General features: G+C 31.0%; 6 protein-coding genes across 10 annotated transcripts in view; 3 read left to right on the top strand and 3 right to left on the bottom strand.

Moving 5' to 3' along the window:
- Nucleotides 1-170: 170 nt before the first annotated feature.
- Nucleotides 171-6083, bottom strand: LOC108545236 (uncharacterized). Its single transcript, XM_017896754.1, has 16 exons — nt 5737-6083; nt 5421-5549; nt 5167-5326; nt 4722-5098; nt 4469-4640; nt 4216-4406; nt 3996-4140; nt 3636-3937; nt 2677-2922; nt 2121-2246; nt 1877-2036; nt 1404-1792; nt 1154-1325; nt 887-1077; nt 660-804; nt 171-595 (listed from the first exon to the last, which is right to left on the bottom strand). The coding sequence occupies exons 1-16, from the start codon at nt 5929-5931 to the stop codon at nt 276-278; spliced, it is 3420 nt and encodes a 1139-aa protein (XP_017752243.1). The 5' UTR covers nt 5932-6083; the 3' UTR covers nt 171-275.
- A 4409-nt stretch (nt 6084-10492) lies between these two features.
- LOC108545235 (uncharacterized) lies at nt 10493-11371 on the top strand. The gene is made up of 5 exons (XM_017896753.1): nt 10493-10506; nt 10574-10715; nt 10839-10949; nt 11017-11224; nt 11328-11371. The coding sequence occupies exons 1-5, from the start codon at nt 10493-10495 to the stop codon at nt 11369-11371; spliced, it is 519 nt and encodes a 172-aa protein (XP_017752242.1).
- A 485-nt stretch (nt 11372-11856) lies between these two features.
- Tsf2 (transferrin 2) lies at nt 11857-15075 on the bottom strand. Its single transcript, XM_017896774.1, has 9 exons — nt 15009-15075; nt 14435-14847; nt 14237-14354; nt 13983-14162; nt 13433-13908; nt 13195-13359; nt 13025-13113; nt 12577-12917; nt 11857-12497 (listed from the first exon to the last, which is right to left on the bottom strand). The coding sequence occupies exons 1-9, from the start codon at nt 15073-15075 to the stop codon at nt 11857-11859; spliced, it is 2490 nt and encodes an 829-aa protein (XP_017752263.1).
- Nucleotides 15076-16055: 980 nt separating this feature from the next.
- beta4GalT7 (beta-1,4-galactosyltransferase 7) lies at nt 16056-17446 on the top strand. Its single transcript, XM_017896762.1, has 5 exons — nt 16056-16155; nt 16235-16449; nt 16529-16752; nt 16843-16989; nt 17080-17446. Exons 1-5 carry the CDS (start codon nt 16056-16058, stop codon nt 17342-17344), a joined length of 951 nt encoding a protein of 316 aa, XP_017752251.1. The 3' UTR covers nt 17345-17446.
- A 679-nt stretch (nt 17447-18125) lies between these two features.
- On the bottom strand, nt 18126-22253 carry LOC108545239 (putative leucine-rich repeat-containing protein DDB_G0290503). 5 transcript variants are annotated; one of them, XM_017896759.1, is made up of 2 exons: nt 22192-22253; nt 18126-20924 (listed from the first exon to the last, which is right to left on the bottom strand). In XM_017896759.1, the coding sequence occupies exon 2, from the start codon at nt 20893-20895 to the stop codon at nt 18169-18171; it is 2727 nt and encodes a 908-aa protein (XP_017752248.1). In that variant the 5' UTR covers nt 20896-20924; nt 22192-22253; the 3' UTR covers nt 18126-18168. The 5 variants fall into 5 exon arrangements, with proteins under 5 accessions (XP_017752248.1, XP_017752246.1, XP_017752249.1 ...); XM_017896757.1 differs by lacking the exon at nt 22192-22253 and adding an exon at nt 21859-21926; XM_017896760.1 differs by lacking the exon at nt 22192-22253 and adding an exon at nt 21484-21529.
- A 255-nt stretch (nt 22254-22508) lies between these two features.
- htt (huntingtin) overlaps nt 22509-25844 on the top strand; it is a 10183-nt gene continuing 6847 nt past the window's right edge. Inside the window, exons 1-8 of the mRNA XM_017896809.1 lie at nt 22509-22608; nt 22872-23052; nt 23135-23413; nt 23489-23630; nt 23704-24279; nt 24381-24973; nt 25059-25372; nt 25443-25838. Coding sequence (XP_017752298.1) covers nt 22520-22608; nt 22872-23052; nt 23135-23413; nt 23489-23630; nt 23704-24279; nt 24381-24973; nt 25059-25372; nt 25443-25838 — 2570 coding nt within the window. The 5' untranslated portion in view covers nt 22509-22519. The remainder of the gene's footprint in view (nt 22609-22871; nt 23053-23134; nt 23414-23488; nt 23631-23703; nt 24280-24380; nt 24974-25058; nt 25373-25442; nt 25839-25844) is intronic.

The raw sequence follows: 25844 nt of genomic DNA, 5'->3' as shown, positions 1-25844 counted from the left end.
TGTACTTAAAAATTGCATATTTTTAGTCATTTTAAAAGAGTCGTAACTTGGTAATGTTTTTATACAAATATTTTAAATTATGTTATATTACGTAATGATAATAAGAAGTAAGAATAAAGTTCTTTTCATATTTTATTTAAACATTTTAATTTAATTAAAAAATATGGGGGCCCCTGTTTTCTGTTGTATTAGCTTGGTAAAAATTTCTTGATAGAAATTCAATATTGAAATGTCAAAGATAGAAAGAACTGTTCAATTATAGAAGAACAATACATTCATTGTTTCACTGTCTTTGAAGCCGAAGGCAAGGGGAATAGCCGTTCCCATAACTGCATTCTCTCAGGGAAGATTCCAGTTTTCATAGTTGGATGAAGGTTGATGTCCAAATAATTGATTTGCTCAGGTACGAAGTTGTTCCATTTTACGTTTCTGAATTTATCATCGTTCTTAGGAATCGGCTCACTATTTGTAGCGAAATTTGTCCACATACTGGTATAAAGTTCTATCATAGGAGCTTCGGGGGCATCAAGTCCAAAGTACGGGAAATATTTTTCCATGTAGAATAGATACATTAGATCATCTTGATGCGATGCACCTAAGAGAAGAATAAAAGTTTGAAATATGATCTATTTAACCAAATGGGAAGTAAATAGTTTTACCGTATGGTGTAGTATCGTTCCACATGTAAAAACTGTAACGTCCTTCGTAAGTAAACTTATAAAAGTATACTGGCTCCTTCGAGTATGTGGCAAATAATTTAGCTGCTCGATACATGGGGAATATAATTACAGAATCACCATATACCTGCAAAAAGTTTAGTATTCTTTAATATATTTAGTCGATAGCAAAAAAAGTAATTAGAAGATAAAATAAATTTAATACTAACTTTAGCAAGTTGCTCTTTGGTACTCGAATCAATTTGCTGATCTTTGAAATAAAATTGTCGTAATTCGTTACTGATATAATTTGATTGCGGTGTATCACGTTCGTACATGCATATGATAGGTGCGAGGGTAGTCCAATTATTGTTCACCTCAGGATACAGATTATTACCACTTTTCGCACCTCTTTCATAAACTACACAACACAATCAAATAATGAGAGAAGCAAATTCTATGTATGCGAAAGTTATTTTTCTGAATTGAGTACGTACGCACTATTACTCCGCCAAATTCTTCTTCTGTAATTCCAAGGATGTAAGGGACCTGGTAGAACCGTCCTTGTGTGATCATATCATACGGTTGTTCGGACAAAAATCTTTCAAGACCCGGAACATTGGGTTCCACAGTAGGTGTCCACAGTAGAATAGGATTACCATGCCAATCCTGTCATAGAAATATAATTAATACTCAGACGTAGCGAAACTTCTATATGCGACATCTTCGTTATTACTTTATACTCACAAACATTTGATCTAATGTATTTGTGAAGTTTTCCATAGGTAACGTATTAAGGCACTGCACCATAGCACTAGTTGAATCGGTGGGACAACCCACTAGTCGGGCCTGTTTCTTGGCAAGTTCTATTTGCCCATTTTGCGATATACCGGAATAAACTTCTGGTTTGATAGCTGATGAACTCATTCCGATAGCTCTGTGGAATAAGTTTTTAGACATTGGAGATACCATATGCAACATGATACTAAAACTTCCAGCGCTGCAACCGACTAGAGTAACGGAATTTGGATTGCCACCAAAAGCAGCGATGTTCCTTTGAATCCAACGCAAAGCCACGACTTGATCTTTTAGGCCCATGTTACCTGGTGCAATCTGATCACCGGTACTCAAGAAACCTAAAAGGATTTATAGTCGTGTTTTAAAATTCACAATGTAAACTTTTCGCGTTCTAATCGTTTCCTTGATGCATTCGAAAGTACCTAGTGTTCCAAGACGATAGTTAATTGTAACCAAGACGACGTCTTTATCCATTAGATACTGTGGTCCGAAAATTTCACTTTGTCCCGAAAACGAGTAAAAGCCACCGGGATGTATGAACACCATAACTGGCCTTGACACATTTTCGCGTTCGCAAGGTAACTAGAATTAAAAATGAAGTTCAATGCAAAAAATTCTGAGATTATATAATTTATACTTGCTAGTTTAATATGTGTCATTGCTCACTTTGGTAGTGTATACGTTTAAGCGTAAACAATCTTCCGATATCAATGTATTATTAGGACGAGGACAACTCGGCCCTTCTTTGCTAGCATCGAAAACGTCTTCCCAATCTTCTGCTGGGACTGGAGGCTATTTGTAATGCACAAATACAAAATTAAAAGTGTAATTAAATAAATAGTAGGAATATCAAGGAGTATATATTGCGCAAATTATGTTTAATCTCGTTAAATCTGTGAAATTTGTACAATTTGGATTGCAATTCTCGTGTCGTGAAAATGAGATAATTTGTAAGTTAATTTCTTAACGGTGTTTGTCAAATATGGAATAAACGCGCGAAAGGCGACATCATTCTCGTTACTAACATGGAAATGGCTATCGTGACATTAGATGACTAATAGTAAATACATTAATAGTGACATTTTGACACAATTGCAACATTATCGAGTATATTTACTTTCACTTCTTCCTTTTTGTGAAACACGTCCCGTTCGTTAAATTTATCAACGATGAGATGAAATGAGAAAAATTTGGAAAATATCTTCAAATTCAAAATGCTTACTTGAAAACGTAGGGGTCCAACAGGTGGTTTGCCATATCTTATGCCGCGAAACGAATAAATCTGCCTCCCATGCCTAGAAGTTAAAATAGAACCACGTATTCTTCCAATTGGAGCATTTGCCACCGTCTGATGATAATGATGATGATGATGATGCGCTGAATGTTTAGCGAGAACAAAGCCAATAAGGCAAAGGTAAAACACCAGAGTGCTTTTCATTTTCAACTTTTTATAATCTTCTGTTTCACGATATTATCTTTATTTTAAAGCAAGAAACTCTTAATAAGAACAAATTAATCCGGATAACCGGCATAAGCTGTGCCCATACGAACACTGAACAACTCATGGGCAAAGCCGAACAATTTATACGAGAGCTACAAGGAAAATGAGTGGGGAAATCCACTTACCTTCCTCGAAAAAATTATCTTTTATAAGCTCTTATACAAAGACTTCTTATTTGTCATTCACAAGTGACTGCAAATAATCGTTTAATTACTTAAGCAACCCTTAATATGTATTGTATTTCATTCATGATATCGCTAATATAAATATTAATTTATAATTTTTCACTTCTTGCTTGATTCTTTAACGAATGATAAGTATTATTCATAATATTTATCGCGAAAAATAAACATATAGCGATATTTCGACTATATGAACGTAGAGCTTACAATAATAGTATTATCGTTACAGTGATATTAATAACTTGATAACAAACGAGGGCAAATACGAGCATTAACTTATGTAGATATGTTCTAATAAACTATTGAAATATCGGAATTACACACCACGTCAAGCTTTCAAAATTAGAATGAAAAGGGAAAAACAAATACACATACATACAACAAATGCATACTTCGATACTGATTGACATTCGTGTATTTATTGAAATATATCTAAACATTAAAAATAATATTAATAGGAGCAGAACAAAGGTAGATCCGTAATTTAATTATTTAAGCCTGTGATACAAGAGATAGAGGAAATAATTTTTCCCATTCTTCCATCCTATCAGGGTACAAACCAGTCTTCATGGTGGGGTTTACGTTGATCTCCAAGTAGTTGTTTTGCTCAGGCACAAACCTGTCCCACGTTATATGGCTAAATGCACCATCCTCTGGGACAGGTTTGCCAGTACCTATGAAACTCGTCCACATAGATGTATACAATTTAACCATTGGAATTTCAGGTGCAGTCTCATTAAAGTATGGAAAGATATCCTTCATGAAGAATAAATATTGCAAATCATCCTGATGTACTACACCTAAAATTACCGAATAAAAGTAAATTGGTGATGCAAATCAATTACAACGTAAACTTACCGTAAGGTGTCGTAGCGTTCCACATAGTAAAGCTATAACGTCCTTGATATGTAAATTTATAGAAATATACCGGAACTCTAGAATTAGTGGCTATCAACTTGGCTGTACGATACGTTGGAAATATAATTACGCTGTCTGCATAAATCTATAAATCGGCAACGTTAATAACAATGAATCGGACGGGTAAAGAAATTTCAGTGATTATTTTAGAAATTCGTACATGTGCGAGACCGTCTCTGTTAGCCGAACTTAAGGGTTGACCATTGAAATAAAACTGTCGCAGTTCTCTGCTAATATATTCTGATCGCGGTGGCTTACGATCGTATATAAAACTGATCGGTGCAATTCGATACCAATTATCGCTCATTTCCCGATACATATCATAACCTGCCTTGGTTCTATTCTCGAATGCTAAAAGAAGTGACGCATGTTACGCACACAAACACATTTTGTTCAACAACTATCCCACGTACCGACAACTACTCCGCCAAATTCATCTTTCGTTACTCCAAATATAGCTGGAACTTGATGAAACTTCCCCTGTCTAATAAGATCGTAAGGTTGAGCCGGTAGAAATCGTTCTATTCCTGAAACTTCTGGTTCCACGACTGGTTTCCATACTATAATTGGATCTCCGTACCATTCCTAAAAATCAAGCATTCGCGCAAACAAATACCTTGGGTTGAATTATAGAAGAAAAATAATTTCTGTGCGATATCAACTAACGAAGAAATCTGCCATAGTTTTCGTGAAATTCTCAACAGGTTTCGATTTGAGACAAGTCAACATTTCTCTGCTATTATTGGTCGGGCAATGCAAAAGTTGCGCCTGCTTCTTCGCAAGATCGTTCTGATCGGTTGGGAACGGTCCCGTGCTTGCAAACCAAGCACTCATTACGATCGCTCTGTGGAATAAGTGTTTGGACATTGGCGATACCATATGCAGTATCGTACTGAGTGCACCAACGCTATAACCGCTGATAGTTACGGAATTTGCATCTCCTCCGAAAGCAGCGATATTCCTTTGAACCCATCGAAGTGCTACAACCTGATCTTTGAAACCTAGATTTCCAGGAGCTAATGAATCGCCCGTGCTTATGAAACCTATGAGATTCGTGCAAAAATTAACCAACGATCACTGGTATATTATTTTCTATGGATAATTACAATACCCAATGAACCAAGGCGATAATTGACAGTGACCAAAACGATATTATGGTCCATCAAATATTGGGGACCAAAGTAAAAGCTTTGACCGGAGAAAGAGTAAAAACCTCCAGGATGAAAGAATACCAGCACTGGTGTTTTCTCATCTTCGCATTTCGATGGTAGCTGCAACGTTTAAACAACTAAACTCTATAAATACACAATGCATAATTCAAAGATTTAGATACGCTAAAGAGAAAGTAGTAAGATCAAAGTATACTTTTTTAGTGTACACGTTTAAACGCAAGCAATCTTCGGACATCGGTTTTACATTATCTAAACTTGGACATGCAGGACCTTCTTTAGAGGCATCAAAAACGTTGCTCCAATCTGCTGCTGGGATAGGAACCTGTATCGTGAGAAAATTACAGGAATTATTCCCACCGATGTCCCATAAATACTCGCATAAAAGGAAATACGCAAAGTTTTCTTTGTTTCCACAGTTGAAGGTTGACGATAAGTTTGACGAATGTCCACATGCCAGTATCTTTCCAGGATTAATAAAATTACGGCTGAGAGAAGAATGAAAAACTCACCTGAAAACGTCGTTCTCCTGTGGGAGACTCTGCATATTTTATTCCGCGGAAGGAATAAATCTTTTGACCAAGCCTTGAATTCAGAATAGAACCACGGATTTTTCCAATTGGCGCTATTGCTTCCGGGTGTACTGTACAACATGAAACATTAATGATGCCAATGATACAAGGCAAGATCTTGAACTGTAACTTCATATTGTCGTCTGAGTGTTCCTCTCTTATCAAAAGTGTAAATTAACTTTTTTAAATACACATAGCTCACGTAGCCGATGCTTGAAACACACTGAAGCCTCAGATAAAAAGAAATGGGGTTATATACTCAGAACGAAGGATAAAATTCGCTAAAATTGTATTGTTTCCTCTCATGCTAAAAGGTTACAATAAGTTACATAGTAATAATTATAATGTTTAAACAAATATATCATTTACTTAGAGTTATTAATTCCTTCGAAATTGCATCAATCGAATATATATAAAACCGCGTTATCAAATATCTGTAATGTAAGAAGCATAAAACAAGTATAAAAACTGGCGACGCAAAAATGTTTATTGATAAGATAACCGACACTTATAGTTAATAGAATATATATGTGCATATAACTGGAAATAATTTTCCTTATTTACTTGGAACTTTTACACAAATACATGTAGGTATATCGCGTTGCCACGAAATTACGTGACTGTAGTGCAAACGTCAAGTAAAGGAAACATAAAACTTACACTATCATATATCAACTGTTGTTTTCATAACTTGAAACCATATGTTTAATGACGTAAACTAAATATTTAAATAACTAGAGAGAATTTAAAAACGCTGAAACGTATATAGGTCTTTCGTACTATTTTTATCTCTTTATTTTTTTCTTCTTTGTTACACACATTTATCATTTCTTCTTTTCGCCTTAAAGATTACAATATTTTTAGTTACTTTAAATTACTCATTTTCATTTTTTATTTCCCTTTTCACTATTGAGCTTCATCATCATCGATAACGACGTCTGTTTCTTCTTTCTCTTTTTCCACTTTCTCTTCTTTTTCTTCTTCTTCCTTCTTATCTTCAAGCTTCTTTGTTTCATAATAGTTGGATTTTTTCAATCTTTTTTTCTGTTTTTTCCTTTTGCTCTTTTTCGTTTTCGATAATTTCTCAGCTCTTTTTCTTTCCATTTTCTGTCTTTTAGCCAAGTCTGGATATATACATGGATCAAAGGTAGGCTCGTAGACAATTGAGTCAATCGGACGTTTTTTGGCAATCATTTTCTTTTTTGGCTCCGGGCATTCGCCCATTTTGTATGGTTTTGTTTTCGGTAACACCTTTCCATACACCTACAGGCAAATTAATAAATTAATTTGTTGCTAGCTACTCGATACATTATTCGATCAGATTGAATTATCCTACAGGCATCTCGAATATCGGTCTGCCATATTTATCTTTTTCTCGCGGTGCTCTTCTTTCAACAGGACTTCGAGGCCTTGATGGTTTTGCCAAAGATTCGATTCTCCCGGAAGCTGAAGCTGACAAAGCACCCTTTCTCACGATAAAGGGATTAGCTCTTATAGTTATAATTTTGCGAATACGCGGTTTAGACAGTTCCTCCATTCGTGAAGATGCTAAAATAGATAACATAATTTTTGATTAATATAGTTGTGACTTTATTATAATTTTATCACAGACCTTTGCTTTTCAAAGCCGCCCTCTTAATACCATACGGATCGAGTTTACACGGAAATGGTGCAAATCTCCAGGCATGCTTCTCGATTTTTCTTCTTTTAGCTTTCCTCTCTTCTTCCTCCGTTTTATACTTCTCTTCCTCTTCTTCTCCTTCCGTAATTTCTTTATCATCTTTGCCACGCCGCTGCCTTTTCGTATCTTCGTACTTTCGCTTTTTCCCTCGTCTTATCTCTTCTTTTTGTTTCTGGTGTTCAGCTAAAGCACTTTTACCTCTTCTTTCTCCTTCCTCGATTATCATTTTCTTCCAAGTTTTCGCCTTCTCATCCTTTCTGTCTTTTATTCTCTTGTACGCCGGTAGAGCTAGAAAACTTACCCAAGCTGTAATCTAACGAACCATCGTAATAGTATTTGTCATGTTCAATCATAAATGTGGAAAGGATACAACGTGAAATTAACGCAGAGAAAGATATACAATTTACTTTATAGGTAAGCGCGGTTCTTCTTATACCCTGAGGCGTGAATAATTCTTCTATTTCCTCTTTCGTTAACTGCTGAGGGCAATCAAGCAACTTTTTTGCTAGAGCCAACTTTCGCAATCTTTCTTCATCGAGCACACGTTTGTCACATATCGATAGCCTGGGTGGCTTGCATTCTTCGGGAATAATGACACGAGGCTGACTTAGCTCGATGATTCTTTGCGACGCTTCGTATGTTAGAGCTGCTGGTGAAATCTTATAATAAACCCGGCCATAATCGACCAATCTTATGTTTGGTAGTGCTAATAAAATCGTTCGTTTAGACGGAATTGCTTTCAATGCCGCTCTCGGTACGGTGAAGTCAAATTCACAGATAATACTTAGATCAGGTGCCTTCTTAGGCTTGGACAAAATGTTGATTCTTTTCTTCAACTGAGACAATGGCTTGGAAGGTCGGACCTGAAAAATGTTGCACAACGTGACGTATAAAAATATGCATGAATTTTCAGGTGGTGAAACATTTTTTTTACACTAACTATAGGCTCAGGTTCTGGAATCTTTTTTGGTTGAGCATTTTTCTTTACCCAGGCATTGAAACGAGCCCAATCAGCAGGTGTTGCAAGCCATCCTTTCAATTTCAATTTATGTTTAGTTCTTCTAAAGATCAAACATTAGAGTTAAAGGATGTATCATTTATTAAAATCACCGACAAGAAGATTGCTTACTTTCCTTTAATTTTCGACTTATCTATCTTTCTTAATCTACCAAGTGCTGTTCTAGGAGATCCACTTTTTCCAGTCTCCTTAGTAGTTGGGCTTTTCTTCGTGCCTGCGCTTTTTGCAACTTTTTTAACTTTTGGAGCCATTTCTTACAATGTTTGAGACCTATTTCCTTGTGTACTTAAAGCTGTATAAATACTCGAGTAATTTCACGTTATTACATTCAAGAAGGGAACATAAACTTCTTTATTATCCAGTTTAATTCATTATAGAGGTTAAGTACTTTTCCAATTTACTAATGAAAACAGTAAATATTAAAGGTGTTAACGATGACATTTTTCCTTACGCTTTATTCTGTGTTACGTTAAATTGCTCATTTTCGATATTATTATTTCATTTTCTTCAGTTTTGTTTCATATTCGTGTTAGGTGAATTAAGTTCGACAAGATTTAAAAAAGAAGCTAGTCGTCGTTTGTTTTTCGTCGAGACGGATGTTTGTGTCAAATGAAAGTTGATATATATCAAGGTATTCTCGATATTATTTATTTTACATTACATGGCTGTGACAAAGTTTGTAGCATTATCTTTTCTTTAAAAGTGGAGCTTTCGCGTTATAATGCTTGATAGTCTGAAAATAATTTTCGAAATCCTCGTAAGCTTCGGTATGAATCGGATAATGTTTCGGTTTCGCAAGTTCGTGCAAACGTTTCGAACATCCTTTATTCCTAGCTGCGGTAATGCGAGCATAGGTGTCTAATAAAAACTTTTTCTTCTTTGCTTCTTGCGCGTCCTTTGACTGTTCGCTACTATTTATCAATTTGTGATGTCCTTGTTTCACTAAGAACAATTATATAATTATAACAAAGAATTCTGACATACGTTGTTTTTATATCCGATGTGTATTGAAACTAAAGTTATTTCGAACTTGCGAACGAGCTCTCTGAAGGTAACTCTTTAATAAATCTTTCTCCAACGTTCTGCCATGCAATCTAATTCTACGATATAAGTTGTCCATACAAGGACGATCTTAATGCTGCAATTATAAGCTCGATGCAATGATAACAAAAATTCCGACAAACATTCCGAATCGAAGGAATCGGAGGAAACAAATGTACGACTAGTACTGTATCGCTTTTAAACGTAAACGTAAATCTATTTCCAACAAAGTATGCGAAAGCTTTAATTATCGATATCTTGTCACTTACATATTAGCGACCTACTTTCAAAACGTAATATTTGCGTAATCGGTTGGAAAAGTTTTCAAAACTAAGAAATGTTGAATAAAAGGTGAAAATAACACTTGGACTATCATATCCTTGTTAAGCTACCTGTATTTATAGAAGAACTTTTCGTGCTAGGATTGGATATATTACAACTGTTTGCGCTTAGTTTTCGTCTAGGTTGTGCTAATTTATTTAATGAATCTGTAATTTGATAAGACAATGCTCCACGTTTCACCTAAAATATTAAATATTAAAGTGTTAAAGGATGTTCATTTTCTTTTGTATTAGTATATATGATATTTACATTGAAGACATTGTAGTTACTGGAATTATCAATTCTCTTCTTGGGTTTTGCTAGTTTTTCATATCTTGGTACACTTTCTTGATAAACATCCGTGTTCATATCGTTCATTTGATCGTGAAATTATTATTTAATTCGAGACTTAAAAGGATTTGATGTAAATTATAAAAAATAACAGGAAATTTTGCGGATTTTACTTAGGGTTAAATGTTAATGCGTGACATTGAAGCGATCGTAAAATAAGATGTTTGCAAACTTCAATTCTTTTTCAGTAATAGATCCAACAAACAGTAATCGTGAACAAATTTTAAGTTTTTAAACGAAATTTATGAATTTGAGAAATCTATGCCCAAAATTTCTGTTCTAAGATGTCTAATACGGAGTAAATTCATTGTTTTTGTATTTTCCTATCTTTTTCATGCTTACTAATAAATTTTGTTACTCGATAGACACGAATTAACATCAAAATCTGTTGTCAAAAAGCACGGTAACAAACGAAAACCTTATTGGTGCGCACCTAGGAGAGTAAAAAGTACAACTATTGTAGCAAATGCCGATGATTCGTTAGTACAGAACAAAAAATCAAAGAAAGTAAACTATAAAGGAAACATTTTACTTTCATTATGTCATGCTAGTTTTACTAAATCTTTTGTAACTTAAAAATAAGAAACATTCAAAAATAAACAAAGAATAAGATACTATATTTGTTTTCAGAGCCATCGTAAGAAGAAACGAAAAAATATAAAAAGTCTGAGACGCATCGATATTTTAGCGCAACCTAAATCTGTGAAATATAAATTGGAACACAATACTCACTCTTCTAATGTAAACTTTATCTTTTTAGCTTTAAATACCATTTCATAATATTAATCTAATTCTTCCGTATCTTAAGGTAAACGAATCTACTAAAAAGTACAGCACTGCGAAGAGATCAATTTCGACGAACCAAAAACCTACGATTTGCCCACGTAAAAGTTTACAAATAAAAAAATTTAACAAAGCACATGAATTGCCAAAAAATTTTAGAATGAGTTCAACATTGAAGGATTATTCGCCAATCGTGCTGCCCAAGAAAATAGGTGTCCGATTGTTTTCTTTAGGTTCTTATTTATATTTTTATTAATTTTATTTTTAAACGTTCGTTCATTACTTTTTATTGCTCTTTAACCAGATTAATATTAATTATTGATTCATTTATAATAGTAAAAAAAAAACTCAAAGAATTAACGAATTCAAAAGACATGTAAAAACGTACTGTCGAAGTGAAAAAAATTAAAAAATTACTCTTCTACAAGAAATGACTATACGCAATTCATAAGGTTCTAAATAAAATGAAAAATCAATGGATACGACTAAAATGTTATAAACTTACTTTATTCAATACGTATAAAAATATTAATGGACGGCATAAGATACATGTACAGTTATTACATGCAGAAATATTATGGTTATATGAAGTTTCAAAAAATGGACGGATTATCCTCAATTTGGAATTCGCAAGATGTCAATACAAATTTTGTTGAGAACTATACACATTACCACATTCATTCATTTAAAGATATACTAATATATGAAATACAAAAAATAGAATTAATCTGTGAACACATTTCATACAAAGATTAAAAAGCTAGTAAATATAGATAAATACATTTTCTAAGATGTCTTTGATTGAATGTACATACATATATATTCTACGAAGGTTCCTTTGTTATAGAAAAATTTATCAAATCTTTTATCTACTAAATACATACGTAAGTAATATCGTAACCATCGTAGCTTGTATCGAATGTCCTATAGCCGATGCACCAGCATTACAATCAACAATTCTTCTAGCTCTCATAAAATCTGGACCTAAATAGGCACTAAACTCCCTTTTTTCTGGTGGTATTACTACTAATTGTTGCGTAGCATCTTGGAAAATCAAGTCAGTATAAGGTGGTTGACTGTAAAACATGCTAAAACTATATTCATCTTGTTCCTTTCTGCCATAAAATTGTTGAGCGTAAATAAACAAGTTTATATAAGCATTCATTTGCGACTCGTTATATCCGTAATATCCACCACGCGTAACTATTGCATTCGCTGCCACTTTTCCTAAATTGCAATGAACATAATCGGATGTTGGACGACGTGTACCATCTGGACAAAGTAGTTCAAAATCTTTGGTAAATGTATTACGCGCCCATGTCTCTCGCCGTTTTCCATCAGTATTTTCTGCGACTGTTGTATGTTTCACAAAAGCTACGTCTCCGCCTCCCTCAACTAAACATCTAAAAGCACCAGTATACCCATAGTAATCTTCAGATGCATCTCTACGACAGTAGCGAAAACTCGCACCGTGGCAAAGATCACACATATTATCATACGGTACTCCTGTGACATAATAAATTAAAATATAATCTTCTCTTAGACTAGTGATCAATTTTGTGACTAATTAGAAGACTGTAATTACCTGTATTATATTCCGTACTAAGTGCACCCGGAACGCAAGATTTAGTAAAATATTCTGCAGCAGCGCGAACTGAATCACAACCATAGCCCCTGATCCAAGTATTCGAAATAAGATATGCCATTGGATATACCCATCCTGCTGCTGTGTTGATTCCTGTGTGGCAAGTGTACTTATTTTTAAGGTAAGTTAAATCTGTATTATCATCCTCTTCTTTCACTACTGCAACCACATAATATTCTGCTGTTGGTAAATTATAAACTTCGGATATAAACGGGATCAAGTCGTACCGTAAACCAGCAGTATATACATCACTAGTATCTAACATTGCTACATCAGCAATTCTACAAAAAAAATTAATTTTATCTTAAAATATATGTGTTTCTTATAAAACAATTGATAAGTTTAGAAATTCATTCGGGAAATTTTGTGGTACCAAAAATATACATACCCACTTTGTATAGCCTGCATGCAATGAATTTGGCTATGACCTTTGTGACAATTTAATTCTGGCTTCAATAACTGTGCTTTTAATGCTATCTAATACGAAATTAATAATTATTTCATTCATTAATAATTATACTTACTGAAGCTATAATATTTATCCTTTAAAACATTTACCTTCATTTTTACACATTTTTCCATCTCCGGATCGGATGTAACACACAAGGTCATTTTATCGACAGGACAACGATGTACTTCTAATATAGGATCTAGAGATGTGTTTAAATAACCCGTGAATATTTGATCTTGTTCGGACAATTGAACAAAATCCCACGCTGAATCCTAAAGTTATACCGTTTAAATTAACATTTAAAAAAAAGAAAAAAAATAGTATTAAAAAAGATATTCTATTTACAGAGAACATTAAGTTGTGATGCATTCCATATTTAGGTGCAGATTCAAATAAATTGAAAGTTTCTATTGGCTGTATGTTTGTTGATTCTGTCTTGTCCCATTCATGCAATTCATTTCCATCATAGCCTTTCTCATATCCATTATGATTTTCAAAATTCTCTGTATTATATTCATTTGCATTAGCATATTCACTTCTGTTAAAATTTTTTTCGCCAAATCTATTATTAAAACCTGGTCGATTTTCAAAATGATCATCATATAATTGAGTTGAATTTCTCATCATATGTTTTCCCAAAATTTCAACTGCTTTTTCTAAAAATCGCTGATATAATCGTCGGGTTTCGATCTTTGTAGCAGACGATGTAACTATAGCACGTGATGGCACAGTTCCCCAATTACAATATTTATATTCATCAATAGGTTTTCTACTACCATCGCGACAAAGCAATTCAAACTGCTCTTTTTTTATAGAATTTTCTAAAAAGATTAACAATATTTATTAATATTATAACTTATCATAGGAGTAACTTATTCTAATATAAAAAGAATACCAAAATCAAATGCTGTTGATGTCATTTCATGTACTGTTGTATGTACAAGAAAAGCAATTTCTCCTACTTCTACCAAACACCTAAATGCTCCTTCATATCCTGCATAAGGGTCTGAAGTTGTACATTTTCCTCCAGGTAATTTTCCAACACACAATTTACATAATTGATCAGAATTATCACCTAAAATTTAAAATCTCTACAAAGTACAAAATACACAAGAAATTTACATTACGTAGCATTACTATTAATCATACCTAATGGATTATGTTTATCTATCAGTGAATTTACGGCACAACTAGGTCCAAAGTATTTAATAGCCGATTTAACATGATTATTACAATCAACAACTTCCAATCCACCTTGTTTCATAAGCTATATAAAATAAAAAAATAATATGTGTGTTTAATTAAATATGTATTACATAAAAACATAGTAAAACAAATCATATTTACAGTATAGATTGGAATAATCCAACCAGCAAGCATTCCAAGACCAGCAAAACAAGCCTTTTTACCCCTTAAGTCATGTAGATTCTGAACATCTGACAAAGATCCTTTTTTAATAACTGCAACTGCATGCTGATAATGTTCACCATTCTCATATAATTCCTGCATAAATGGAATCAAACTATGATAGCGTCCTGCTATAAAAATTTCACCAGCATCTAAAGTGGTTATCTGTGCTTTCTCTTCATCTAACAGAGCCATACATTCTTCTTTATTAGATGCTTGTTTGCATTGTACAGAAATGTAATTATAATCGAAAAATGCTATTTCACGATCAACTGCTCTTGCAAATGCATTACACTTATCTTGTTCAGCTTCAGATATTGTACACCATGTAACTGTATTGTCAAGATTTTGCCCTGTAAATGAATTTACACATTGTCATTAATATTAATTATAATTGCAGTCGATCTATTCATATTTTTTACAATTTAATATTCCTTATTTTTAATAATAAATAATTACTCGTTAAGCATGTTAAAATAACTAAACTATTTAAAAATAAACATATTTTGTATACCATATATAAAATAACAGAATAAATTGAGGAATATTAAGATTATGTTTATACAATTTTTTGGTAACATTTTAGTATTTTGTTTTATTTAAGCATTAATTGTAATGAAAGGCAACACCCATCACTCGCACTGCACAAATGTACCATACTATACATACTACCATTACTATTACTACATGCTCTAACGAACTGTAGTAATATTATTTATTCTAATTATTAATGTAATTGAAAATTAACGGTAAATTATTTGATATAACTTCTTCTTTTTCATTTTTCATGGATTTATTTTATATTAAAAAAATTACTAATAATATAATTAATATGAATCAAAAATAAATTCAATATACAGGTTGATACTTTATTTAAAAAATAAACTCTATATATCGTCAATTTTGATAAAATATTCAATATTGATCAAATATTTTTTAATTAAATAAAATTATGTTACATAAAGTAGGTAAAACAATAAAGTAGTCAGTCAAAGGTATAGGTATATTAGTATCTTCATTCATTTCAATTATTAGGTTTTGTGACACTGCCTAAAATTGTAGCAGTACATACTATAAAGCAAGCAATGCAGAATTTAGTGATACAAATTGTTTTTTAAATCTCGATGTGTGTCATAATGGTGAATGTGATCAATTAGAAAATATGCACGTTTGGTGTAAAAAATGTACTTTTGTCGGTCCAATGACCGATAAATCTTTGGCTAGCAAAGAAAAGTGGTATTAAATAAAAATTGATCAGTACTTTCATTTAAATAATCTATGAAAAAGTATGTGAGAACAAAATTGCCTAATTTTTGTGTGTGATATCAAGAATATTCTACATTTGACAAATCGATGCAACGGTAATTTTCAACTATGTAAAATACAATACGATTTATATTAATTTCAATCACAGTCCACTGTAAATAAAAACGAAAAATATTAATCTACTACTAATTTTTTTAGAACAAGGAAATGTTGACAAATCTTTATATGACTGTTCAATGAATAACTTATATACTTTTAAACTTAAAATACTCTATTTAAATATTTCTTATTCGGTATGGAAGTTTGGAAGATAATAAAATTTAAATACATATTTGCTTGCATTTTAATCATGTTTATTATGTCATGTTTGATAAGTATTGCATCTATAAGTATTGGTAAGTTTGTAATGGTTTCAAAATTTTAATAGTAGACTATTAATTTCTTAAATAATTCTTCAGAAATTCATAATTGTAGATGAATGTAAATATGAAATAACTACTCAATCAGCTCAATATAATAATCATAATCAGCAAAATAATGATGATTCAATTGAGAAGAAATCATTGCATCGTTTAGCTATACTTGTGCCATTTCGAGATCGCTTTGAAGAATTATTAATATTTGTCCCGCATATGAAAGAATTTTTAGACAAACAAAACATAGATTATCATATATTTGTTCTGAATCAGGTATTTTCTGGTCACTATAATCTTTAACAAATACAAACATATCATTTTAACATAATAATATCTTTTATATTATTTATAGATTGATAGGTTTAGATTTAATCGAGCCTCTCTTATAAATGTAGGCTTCCTTGAAATTAATAAAGAGTTTGATTACATAGCTATACATGATGTAGATTTGTTACCTATAAATGATGAATTATTATACTCTTTTCCTAATAAAGGCCCTTACCATGTATCTTCTCCAGAATTACATCCTAGATATCATTATCCAACTTTTGTTGGTGGAATACTATTAATTAAAAGGTTTTTATCATAACAACTATTATTATACTAAATATTTAAAGATTTATTTAATAGGTGTAAATTAATTTAATATGAAACTTATTTTTACAGAGAACATTTTCTACAAGTAAATGGAATGTCCAATAAATATTGGGGATGGGGTCTTGAAGATGATGAATTCTATGTTAGATTAAAAGAAGCCGGGTTGATTATTGTAAGACCACAAAATATATCTACTGGCACACATAATACATTCAAGTAAGATACGCTATAAATAATTTATATATGCCCTAAATATTAATATAAATAAATGTTCATAATTATTGGTATTGTTTTTATTACTTTAAGACATATACATGATAGAAACCATAGGAAACGAGATATGATCAAATGTTATAATCAACGTGAAGTTACTAGGAAACGAGATCGTCAAACCGGGTTAAATAATGTTACTTATAAAATATTAGGTACAATTGCAATGACTATTGGGGACACTCCATTGACCGTCCTTAATATTTCCTTAATGTGTGATAAAATGACTACACCTTGGTGTGAATGTGATAAAATAGTTGGATCTAAGGATGGAAAGTCAAAAGAAAAAAAAAAAAGTTAATAATAACAAGTTTACCACTGGACTGTAATTATTCTGACAAAAATTGTATTGAAAGAAAAGAAATACACACGCGCGTGCGCGCATACACATAAACACATGTAATGAAGTGTATTTATTATTATACAGTCTTCTACTTTATATATATCTCCAAATGAAGTAAATATAATTTGTCATAATTTATAATTATACTTTTAATATACTATTTATATGTTAGTGATCTTATATAATGTAATATAAATACTTTCAACAATCATATTAAGTAATTAGGTAGTATAAAATTTGAATATGTAAAAGCATTGTTACACTATCATTTTTTACAATATTTTGTATAAGATAGTTAATTACTGAATCACTTTTTCTGAATAATGTATTTAAATTCATATATTTTTAACATCTTGTTAGTGCATAAATATTATGATATTATGGATAATGATAAATTTAGAAAAACACTATCAACAAGTTTGTAGCAGACCTGTTTTTCCTACTTCATCACTAAAATATAAATCTTATCAATAAGTAGCAAAAAATATTGTATAACATTTTAAGATAGACCATTATGCAGAAAATTATTCGTAAACAATGATTTAATACTGCAATTTATCAATTAAACTGGTCTTTTATATTATACATATAATAATGTTTATACATATATTACATTTGCAGTAAGAACATCAGATGATACTGTACAATAAATATAATTATTAAGAGCACAATGGTACATATTGTACAATGGTAGAAGAAACTTTACCTAGGTATTTATGATCTTAATATTACAGTCCTTAAGTCGTAAAAAAGAGGGATATATTTAAAGTACAAAATTATGGCTACATAACTGCATTTAATTGCAGAATAAAATGTTCTCTCAGTTCATTTGTACTAAAATCATCACCATCATTGTTTTCATCAAAAATGTCTTGCACAGTTCCTGTCACAGTTTCTGTACTTTCATATTCAGTTGGTTTACCAACTTCTATGTCCTTTTCATCTATTTCAGATTCATTATTTGTATCATGAGCTTTTTCAACTTTAACACTTATTTTTGTAGAATTTCGTACTTCATCCATATCACTTTTGTTAGGATCTGTGATATCTTCATTAAGAATTCCCTTTCTTAAAGATGGTAATGGTGGTAATGGAAACCCATAAGAAAGTAACTTATCATATCCACTTCTTCCACAAATTTTCCTAATGTCTGCTGCCATGGATAAAACCTTTTCTGAAAATTCTTGCTTAGAGCTATCTATTAACATTTCATTAAATTTGCTCATTTTTTCATCTAAAAGTTTTCTTCTTCTCATAATAGTTTGCATGTTTAACATTTTCCTTCTATAAGTGTTAGTATTTTTCTCTGCTCTTTCAAGATATTTAGAGGCTTTCTCCAACTTCCAGTTGAGTTCTTTTATTCGATTATCCTTTTGCTTAATTTGCCCTTCAAGCTTTCTTTTTTGTTGAGATTCCAATGTTACAGTTTTCATTAATTTCTTATTCATTTCTTCAAAATAGTTCACTCTGTTTGACAAATCTTCTATTAATCTTTGTTTGGATTCTAAGTTTTTCTTATTAAGAATTGAAGATTGCGTATTACTTGATCTTGTATTAATTCTAGAAGTTTCTACATCTTTAGATTGTATTTCACGTTCATTGTTTTTATTTCTCATGCTGTTTTCCAATTCTTTATAAATAATTAACTGATCAGTTAACTTTGCAATTACATTCTCTTGAATTTGTATTCTTTCTAATAGATCTTCATAATCAGAGGAAATACAACCAGTGTTATTTTCCAAGGAAGTTTGAACACCTTGTGCGCAATTTTGCAATGGAGAATTAATTCTTATCTTATGCCTTTCTTCTTCATCAGAACATGTATGTTTAAAACATGAAGCATGGTAGGTTTTAGAACTATGAGTTGTATTTAAATCTGCAAACTCTCTTTCTTCACAAGGAGAATGATTCACTATTAATGTTTTGTTAGTTGAGGTTACATAGTCATCCTTTACTAGTGGATTATTAAAATCTCCATAAATAATTCCTTTAAGATTCTTAGGTGACACTACTGTTATAATAGATGTAATAAGTGTACCATCTTCTTCATTTTTGCAAATGGTATTAAACTCTTTAGATATTTGTGTACCTATTGTATTAGATGATAATTCTTCAATGATGTCAGTCACATCATCAGGGTCACCAGTTACTTTGATGACAAATTTTGCAGTTTCCATTTCTGTATCATTTTTATTAATGTCGTCTATTTCTTGAGAAAACAAAGATAATTCATTTCTAATTTCTGCCTCTTGTTCAGATAATTCACTATTACTCGATGAATTAACATCTTGATCAGAAGTGCTTTTAATTGATTTTTTTATTGATTTCATTATTTCTTCTCTAGTTCTTCTTTTACGTTTCATAGCTGCTCTTATATTTGGTATAACATGCACTTCATCTTTAGTAAAATTTTCTTCTATATCTTCATTAAAAACTTTCTTGTTATCTTTAATAGAAATTATATCATCATGTTTTAAAGGACTATTATCTACTTTATTAATTTTTGATATATTTTGGGACACAGACATTTTTTCATCTCCACTTTCAGTGCCAAAGATTATTTCAACATTTTCTTGTTTATCTGTAAGCATATGCCCTATTTCACTTTTTGTTGGGAAAGCATGACTTGTATCAGTAGGCAAAGCAACTTTCTGATCATCGTTAGTAAATTCATTATTTGTATCCATTTTTTCTTCAACTTCATCTTCCTTTTGATTCTTTGATTGAACTGCTAACTTTTTCTCAATTCCATTTTTATAATTTTCATCTTCAGTGGATCCACCATCACAAATTTGTTTTAACTTCTCCTCAATTTCATCATAACTATCTTCAAATGTATTATGATCCATAATTTCTAGCTTAATTTCTTTTTTCACAGTGGTACTTGGTAGTTGAGCAGTTTCTGAATTATTAATCATTAAGGGTAATCCAACTTCCTTTTTATTATCATCTGAACAAACTTCAAGATTATATTGTTTCACTAGACTGTTAATATCAACAAGATTATCCTCAGCAATCATGACGATATTTTGTCTTTGAGTATCAATCTTAACGTTCCCTTCTTTTTTAATTTCTATAAATTTATGTTTAAGATTATTATCAATCGGTGGTTCCATAGATGATTCTTCAATTGCCTGAAAACCCAAGTCTTTCTCTTCTAACTGCTCAATAGATGAATGCTCAGTATCATTTTCCATGTATTCTATATTATATTCACCTCTATGATCAAATATCTTAGTTCTCTTTTTAGGAGATTTTCTAGTAGATGTTACAGTAAATATAGATGGTACTGCATTTTTTTTTAATCTAATTCTCCCACTTTGTGTTATAGACCATTCTTGAGGTTCAAAATGTACGTGGCACAGGAATGAATTATTTGATGGTTCCCAATCAGCTCTAGCAACACGTTCTTGCCAAATTTTTCTTAGCTTTGGATCACGTGGAAAACATTTCATAATATAACCTTTTTCACTACGATTGTTGCAGCCAACTGCTGCACAGCCTGGCATATTTAAACATCCAAAAATTGTTAAGGATTCTGGAAATTATAAACAATAAATTTATAATATTGAAATAAATTAAATAGCGTTTTTTCCAATCTAACCTAACTAAGAATATATTTTCATTCACAACAAAACAATTAAAAATTATTTATTATTTTAATAAATAATACATAGCAGTAATTAAAAAATTTAACAAATAATTATGTATTGTACAATTTAAGAAAAAATTGAAGATAAAAATAATGCATAATATTCATGCAAAGAAAACATTCGTGCTTTAATTTTTTAACGAAATAAATGTAAGAAAAAACTATTTAAAACTAATTCTTTATGTGAATCAAACCTTTGTTCTTCAGTCGTAACCATTGTTCTTACACCAAATAATGATCGAAAATGTTTAATAGGTTGCATATAAGACATTGTAAAAATTAGACTGTTTCAACGGTGCTTTATGTTATTTTATTGATGGATAAATTTAAAAGTTTACATTTAAACTGTTAAATTACTCTGACTAAAACGAAGACTAATATTGCTTCTACCCTATAATTCTTCAGTCGACAACGTATGGTGTAAAAGAAACTGAAACTCGCTCACCTCATCCACTAACACTATTCAAAGTCCGTTACAAGTTAAATGTTACAAGTTACAATTTATAATTTTGTTAGTGTATTATTTACCTATTATACGCGATTAATATTAATACAAATTTACACAGTTCGTGGAAAAAAAATAAAGAAAAGGAATTAAAAATTAAACCGCCCAAATGATGCATTTCCGTTGCATTGACAATGGCAAATGCGTTTTCGGATAAATTTCGAGTTTTCTACGTAATCAAAATGTTCCAATGTAAAATGGCTACCTCGAAAATCGAATAACAAATAGGTTAACTGTATTTTTTTATAGTCGAGTTAAATTAAATATTTTTTTATCGATGTTGATTTTGGATATGATATCCAATCTTATACTTGCCTTTCAAATACTATCTTTAAGTCATTTTTGTATGTCATCTTTACCGAACGTGCACAAATAAAATAGAAAGTCCTATAATAACTTGTACGTTATATGAATTATTAACTATATTACACTTTTAAAAATTGATCGATTGAATTATCTACGAACACTTATTTTTGTATTCGTTGATATTACACATGGTACACTATATTCACCGTTTCATGCTGTTTCATATTACATCACTCAATTAAAGTTAATATAAACATTCTTTTTATTCTGCTTTATATTGATGTGGCTTAAACAAATTATCATTGCTACCACGTTTTTGAGCAAAATAAGTATTATACGTACATGATATTCATTTTATCCGTTATTATAGAGAGATATGGTTAGTATTTAAACAGCGGTTCTTCTTTTAAAAGTAATGGCAAATACGCATTAAACGTCTAATTCACCAATTTTCTTATGCCTTGTTCTATAGTATAATTAAAGTCTGTGAGTAATTGGTTTCAGTGTGACGTTTAAATCACAAATAAATATGGTACCGAACAGCATGTAGTTTTATATGTACGAGATAGATGTCTGTCATAAATTCGGCCTACATTATCAAAATGTAATTTGTTAAAACTCATTGATTTGTAGAAAGTGGGAAACGATTTGTTAAAAAATATTTGACAAAATGACAACATTAAATAACGTATTGAAAGCTATAGAAGCTTTAAAATCAGCTCAAGAATCAAACACTATTCTGTCAGATTCGAGTGCAAGGTACAAGAACAAATTGTTTTTTCTCGTTTAATGATAATTGAAATAATCGTATGTACATAACAATAAAAAATTTATCAAATGAATACGTTATTTTTATTTATATAATTCATATTTCAATATATGTTATCGCATATTTTATAATTTGTTTAGCATATTGTTTTTATTTATAAAATTAATATGTACATAATTAAATTAAAAAATTAGTAGAAATTGTGTAATTCATTATGTTAAAAATTTTAATATGTCCTTTATTTCAATAAAAGGAAAGATAAATTAACATGTTGCATGACAATAACAGAAGGAATATGTTCACCAAGTGTCAAACCAGGAACCAAGTTTCCTCAGGTACTTAGTCTTTCGATTGAAACTTTATTGACATTGTGCAATGATGATGAATCTGATATCAGAATGGTAGCAGATGAAACATTAAATAAAATTATAAGGGTATAGTATTTATATTTTATAATTTTATTAGTGATTATAATGAGACTGTGATAGGTGTTTTAATAACTATTTTATTTGAAAGGCAATGGCTGATAGTAATATTGTTAAAGTTCAAATAGAACTTTATAATGAAATAAAAAGAAATGGACCCGCTAGAACATTAAGAGCTGCTCTTTGGAGATTTGGACTTCTTAGTCATATGATTCGTCCTACAAGAGGAAAAGCATATGTATCTAATTTGATACCATGTATAGTAGCTATTGCACATCGTTCTGAGGAATCTGTAATAGAAACATTGTCACAATCACTACCATTAATTATGAAAGTATTAGGGCCATTTATGACAGACAATGATGTCAAGGTAAGTTTTTATGTTTATCGTATGACACAGTATTTATAATATGACTAAGAACTTGTATTTATTCCTTTCTTCCAGACATTATTAAAAGCATTCTTTGAAAATGTATCCTCTGTACAAGCAGCATTTCGTAGAGCTGCAGCAAATATGATTTTGACAACATGTCTGAATTGCAGGAAACCACAGTGTTTTTTAAATTATGTACTAAAACATCTTTTAGGTAAACTTATAAATACAATATTACATAGGTACATGTAATATTTTTTTACTAATTAAATAATATTTTTTCATAGGTATTGTAATGCCTATAAATGAGGATGAAAGTCGTATAGCAACTATTATTGGTATATTTGGTTGTATAAGAATAATTTTACCACATATATGTAATCATTCTGATGTTCAAGATGATGATACAGTTCAGGCAGATAGTTTGTTACTAATTTATGAACTATGCTTACATTATGCAAAATGGCATTCTGATCATAATGTTATAAATGCAGTTTTGGAAACACTGACTCAATTTCTAAAGTCACCACCAAAAATTGTAGTGTCATTATTATTATCAAGTCAAGGTATAACACATAGCAGAATAGCATTGAATCAAAATGAAATGACATTATCATTAAGTCAAGCAAGTACATCTAGCACTGCAACTGCTTGTGGAGAAAACTCTGATTATACTTTAAATTTACTTGATTCTGATATACCTGAAATAAATCCAAAGATAGAAAAGTGGATATTGGATTCTGAAACTATACCTCCTCTGATGCAAAATTTGCAAATTTCAAAGGAGTGTACAAATAATATTATAGAAATGAAAGGAAAAATTTTAGAAAATTACAGTGGTTTGAGGATTGGAGTCATTGATAGTAAGAGAAAATGTATACTATAAGGATGATTAATATCATTTAAAAAATACTTGTATTTATTGTAATAAATACAAATAATTGTGTGATTGTGATCATTTCAGATGAAACAGTCGAAGAAGGTAGTGATGTAGGAAGTGAAATAGAAAAATCAGAGAAAGTTTATACAAATTTACAAAATGAAGCAAAAGAAGTGGACTGTACTGAAGAAACCGCATCGTCGATTGCTTCGCCTAAAAAACTTTCTTTAGATTTTTCGTTACGGGAAGTAGACGTTGGAACTTTTACAGATCCTGACATACCTTTAAAATTTTGTTGCCGTTATTTGGTGTCATCTTTCCTCTTAACTGGCAATGTTGGTCATGTAATACCAGATAAATATTTTCGCGTTAGTGTAAAATCTCTTGCTTTAACTTGTGTGGCATATATTTTAAAACTTTGTCCGAATTTGTTTTTAATGCCTGTTGCCAAAGAATCAAATTCTACCGAAAATGAACAAATGATAACGGATATCTTATTGTTTGCAAATCATCCAGATCCTCAAATTAGGGGTAATATATCAATTATTATTGGTACATTTCTGAAATCCATATATACTCAATATGGAGGATCTTTTAAAAAATTTGAAACAGAAATGACAAATAAGAAACAACGTGGGATTATATCGTTAGAAAATTTGATTAAATTACTTTTGAAGGTATATACTCTTTTATATTAAGATTTATAAACTTATAATATTACACAATTGCTTGAAAATGTTTACATCCATCTTTCTTAAATAGGGACTAGAAGATGATTCTTCTACTACTTGTCGACAGACATTAACAGCATTCAGTTTATGTCTACCAGAATTGTTAGAATCTGTTGATAATAAACATGGAATAACTGTGTTAACAGCATTACCTCAGCTAGTAAAGAATCCATATTTTCTGGTAAAAGTTAAATTAGTGGAATTATTGAGTGAGATATCATATGTTACTATAGAACATATAAGTGGTGGATCAATGTTCCAAGAACATTTTATCAATGTTATTGTAACGCTATTAGGTGATCAAGATCAAAGAATTAGACACGCAGCATCAGATGCTATTGTAAAGTAATTATTCAAGATTATATTACTATTTTTATGTTTATGATTACATTGTGATTAATGTAATTATTTTTAGGAGTATTCCTTTATTACATTTCCAACAGCCCCATAATGACGTCATTACGCGAAAAGCAGTGCAATATACGGAACAATTTTTGAGTGCAGTAACCAGAAGTTCCGTAGAATTGTCCTCTTGTCAAGAGAAACAAAAATTCTTTATAAATACATCTATACAGCCATTTGCAGCTTTGAATTTTCATAAAAAAATGAACTATCATCCAAATGTAGAATATTCGCTGTCAATTGTAATTAACATGTTGGCAGAGATTCTTGGAGTACAGTCATCAAAGTATTTAGTATATGGCTGTTGTGAAGCTTTGTTTCGTTTAAGCGACGTATATAGTACTACAGTATATATTAGAGGATGGGATTGTGTTTTACCAAAAACATTGTTAAAAAAATCTCACAAGAAGAGCGG

Source organism: Eufriesea mexicana, unplaced genomic scaffold, assembly GCF_001483705.2.
Source record: "Eufriesea mexicana isolate 0111107269 unplaced genomic scaffold, ASM148370v2 scaffold385, whole genome shotgun sequence".
In the NCBI taxonomy this organism is placed as follows: Eukaryota; Metazoa; Arthropoda; class Insecta; order Hymenoptera; family Apidae; genus Eufriesea; species Eufriesea mexicana.
The sequence above is the reverse complement of the archived record's forward strand: the minus strand, read 5'-3'. Positions and strand labels throughout refer to the sequence as shown.

Bases quoted from the DNA above. Each gene is read 5' to 3' on its own strand.
- LOC108545236 (XM_017896754.1), bottom strand. From the start codon at position 5,931: ATGAAGTTACAGTTCAAGATCTTGCCTTGTATCATTGGCATCATTAAT. The intron at 5,327-5,420 runs GTATACTTTGAT...TAAACGTTGCAG, and splicing joins TAAACGTGTACACTAAAAAA to CTACCATCGAAATGCGAAGA. The intron at 1,793-1,876 runs GTACTTTCGAAT...AAATCCTTTTAG, and splicing joins CTATCGTCTTGGAACACTAG to GTTTCTTGAGTACCGGTGAT.
- beta4GalT7 (XM_017896762.1), top strand. From the start codon at position 16,056: ATGGAAGTTTGGAAGATAATAAAATTTAAATACATATTTGCTTGCATT. The intron at 16,753-16,842 runs GTTTTTATCATA...TTATTTTTACAG, and splicing joins GGAATACTATTAATTAAAAG to AGAACATTTTCTACAAGTAA. The intron at 16,990-17,079 runs GTAAGATACGCT...TATTACTTTAAG, and splicing joins GGCACACATAATACATTCAA to ACATATACATGATAGAAACC.
- LOC108545235 (XM_017896753.1), top strand. The intron at 10,716-10,838 runs GTAAACTATAAA...ATTTGTTTTCAG, and splicing joins AGAACAAAAAATCAAAGAAA to AGCCATCGTAAGAAGAAACG. The intron at 10,950-11,016 runs GTAAACTTTATC...CCGTATCTTAAG, and splicing joins ACAATACTCACTCTTCTAAT to GTAAACGAATCTACTAAAAA.
- Tsf2 (XM_017896774.1), bottom strand. From the start codon at position 15,075: ATGTTACCAAAAAATTGTATAAACATAATCTTAATATTCCTCAATTTA. The intron at 14,848-15,008 runs GTATACAAAATA...ATTCATTTACAG, and splicing joins ATTCTGTTATTTTATATATG to GGCAAAATCTTGACAATACA. The intron at 13,360-13,432 runs GTAAATAGAATA...GTATAACTTTAG, and splicing joins ATCACAACTTAATGTTCTCT to GATTCAGCGTGGGATTTTGT.
- LOC108545239 (XM_017896759.1), bottom strand. From the start codon at position 20,895: ATGCCAGGCTGTGCAGCAGTTGGCTGCAACAATCGTAGTGAAAAAGGT.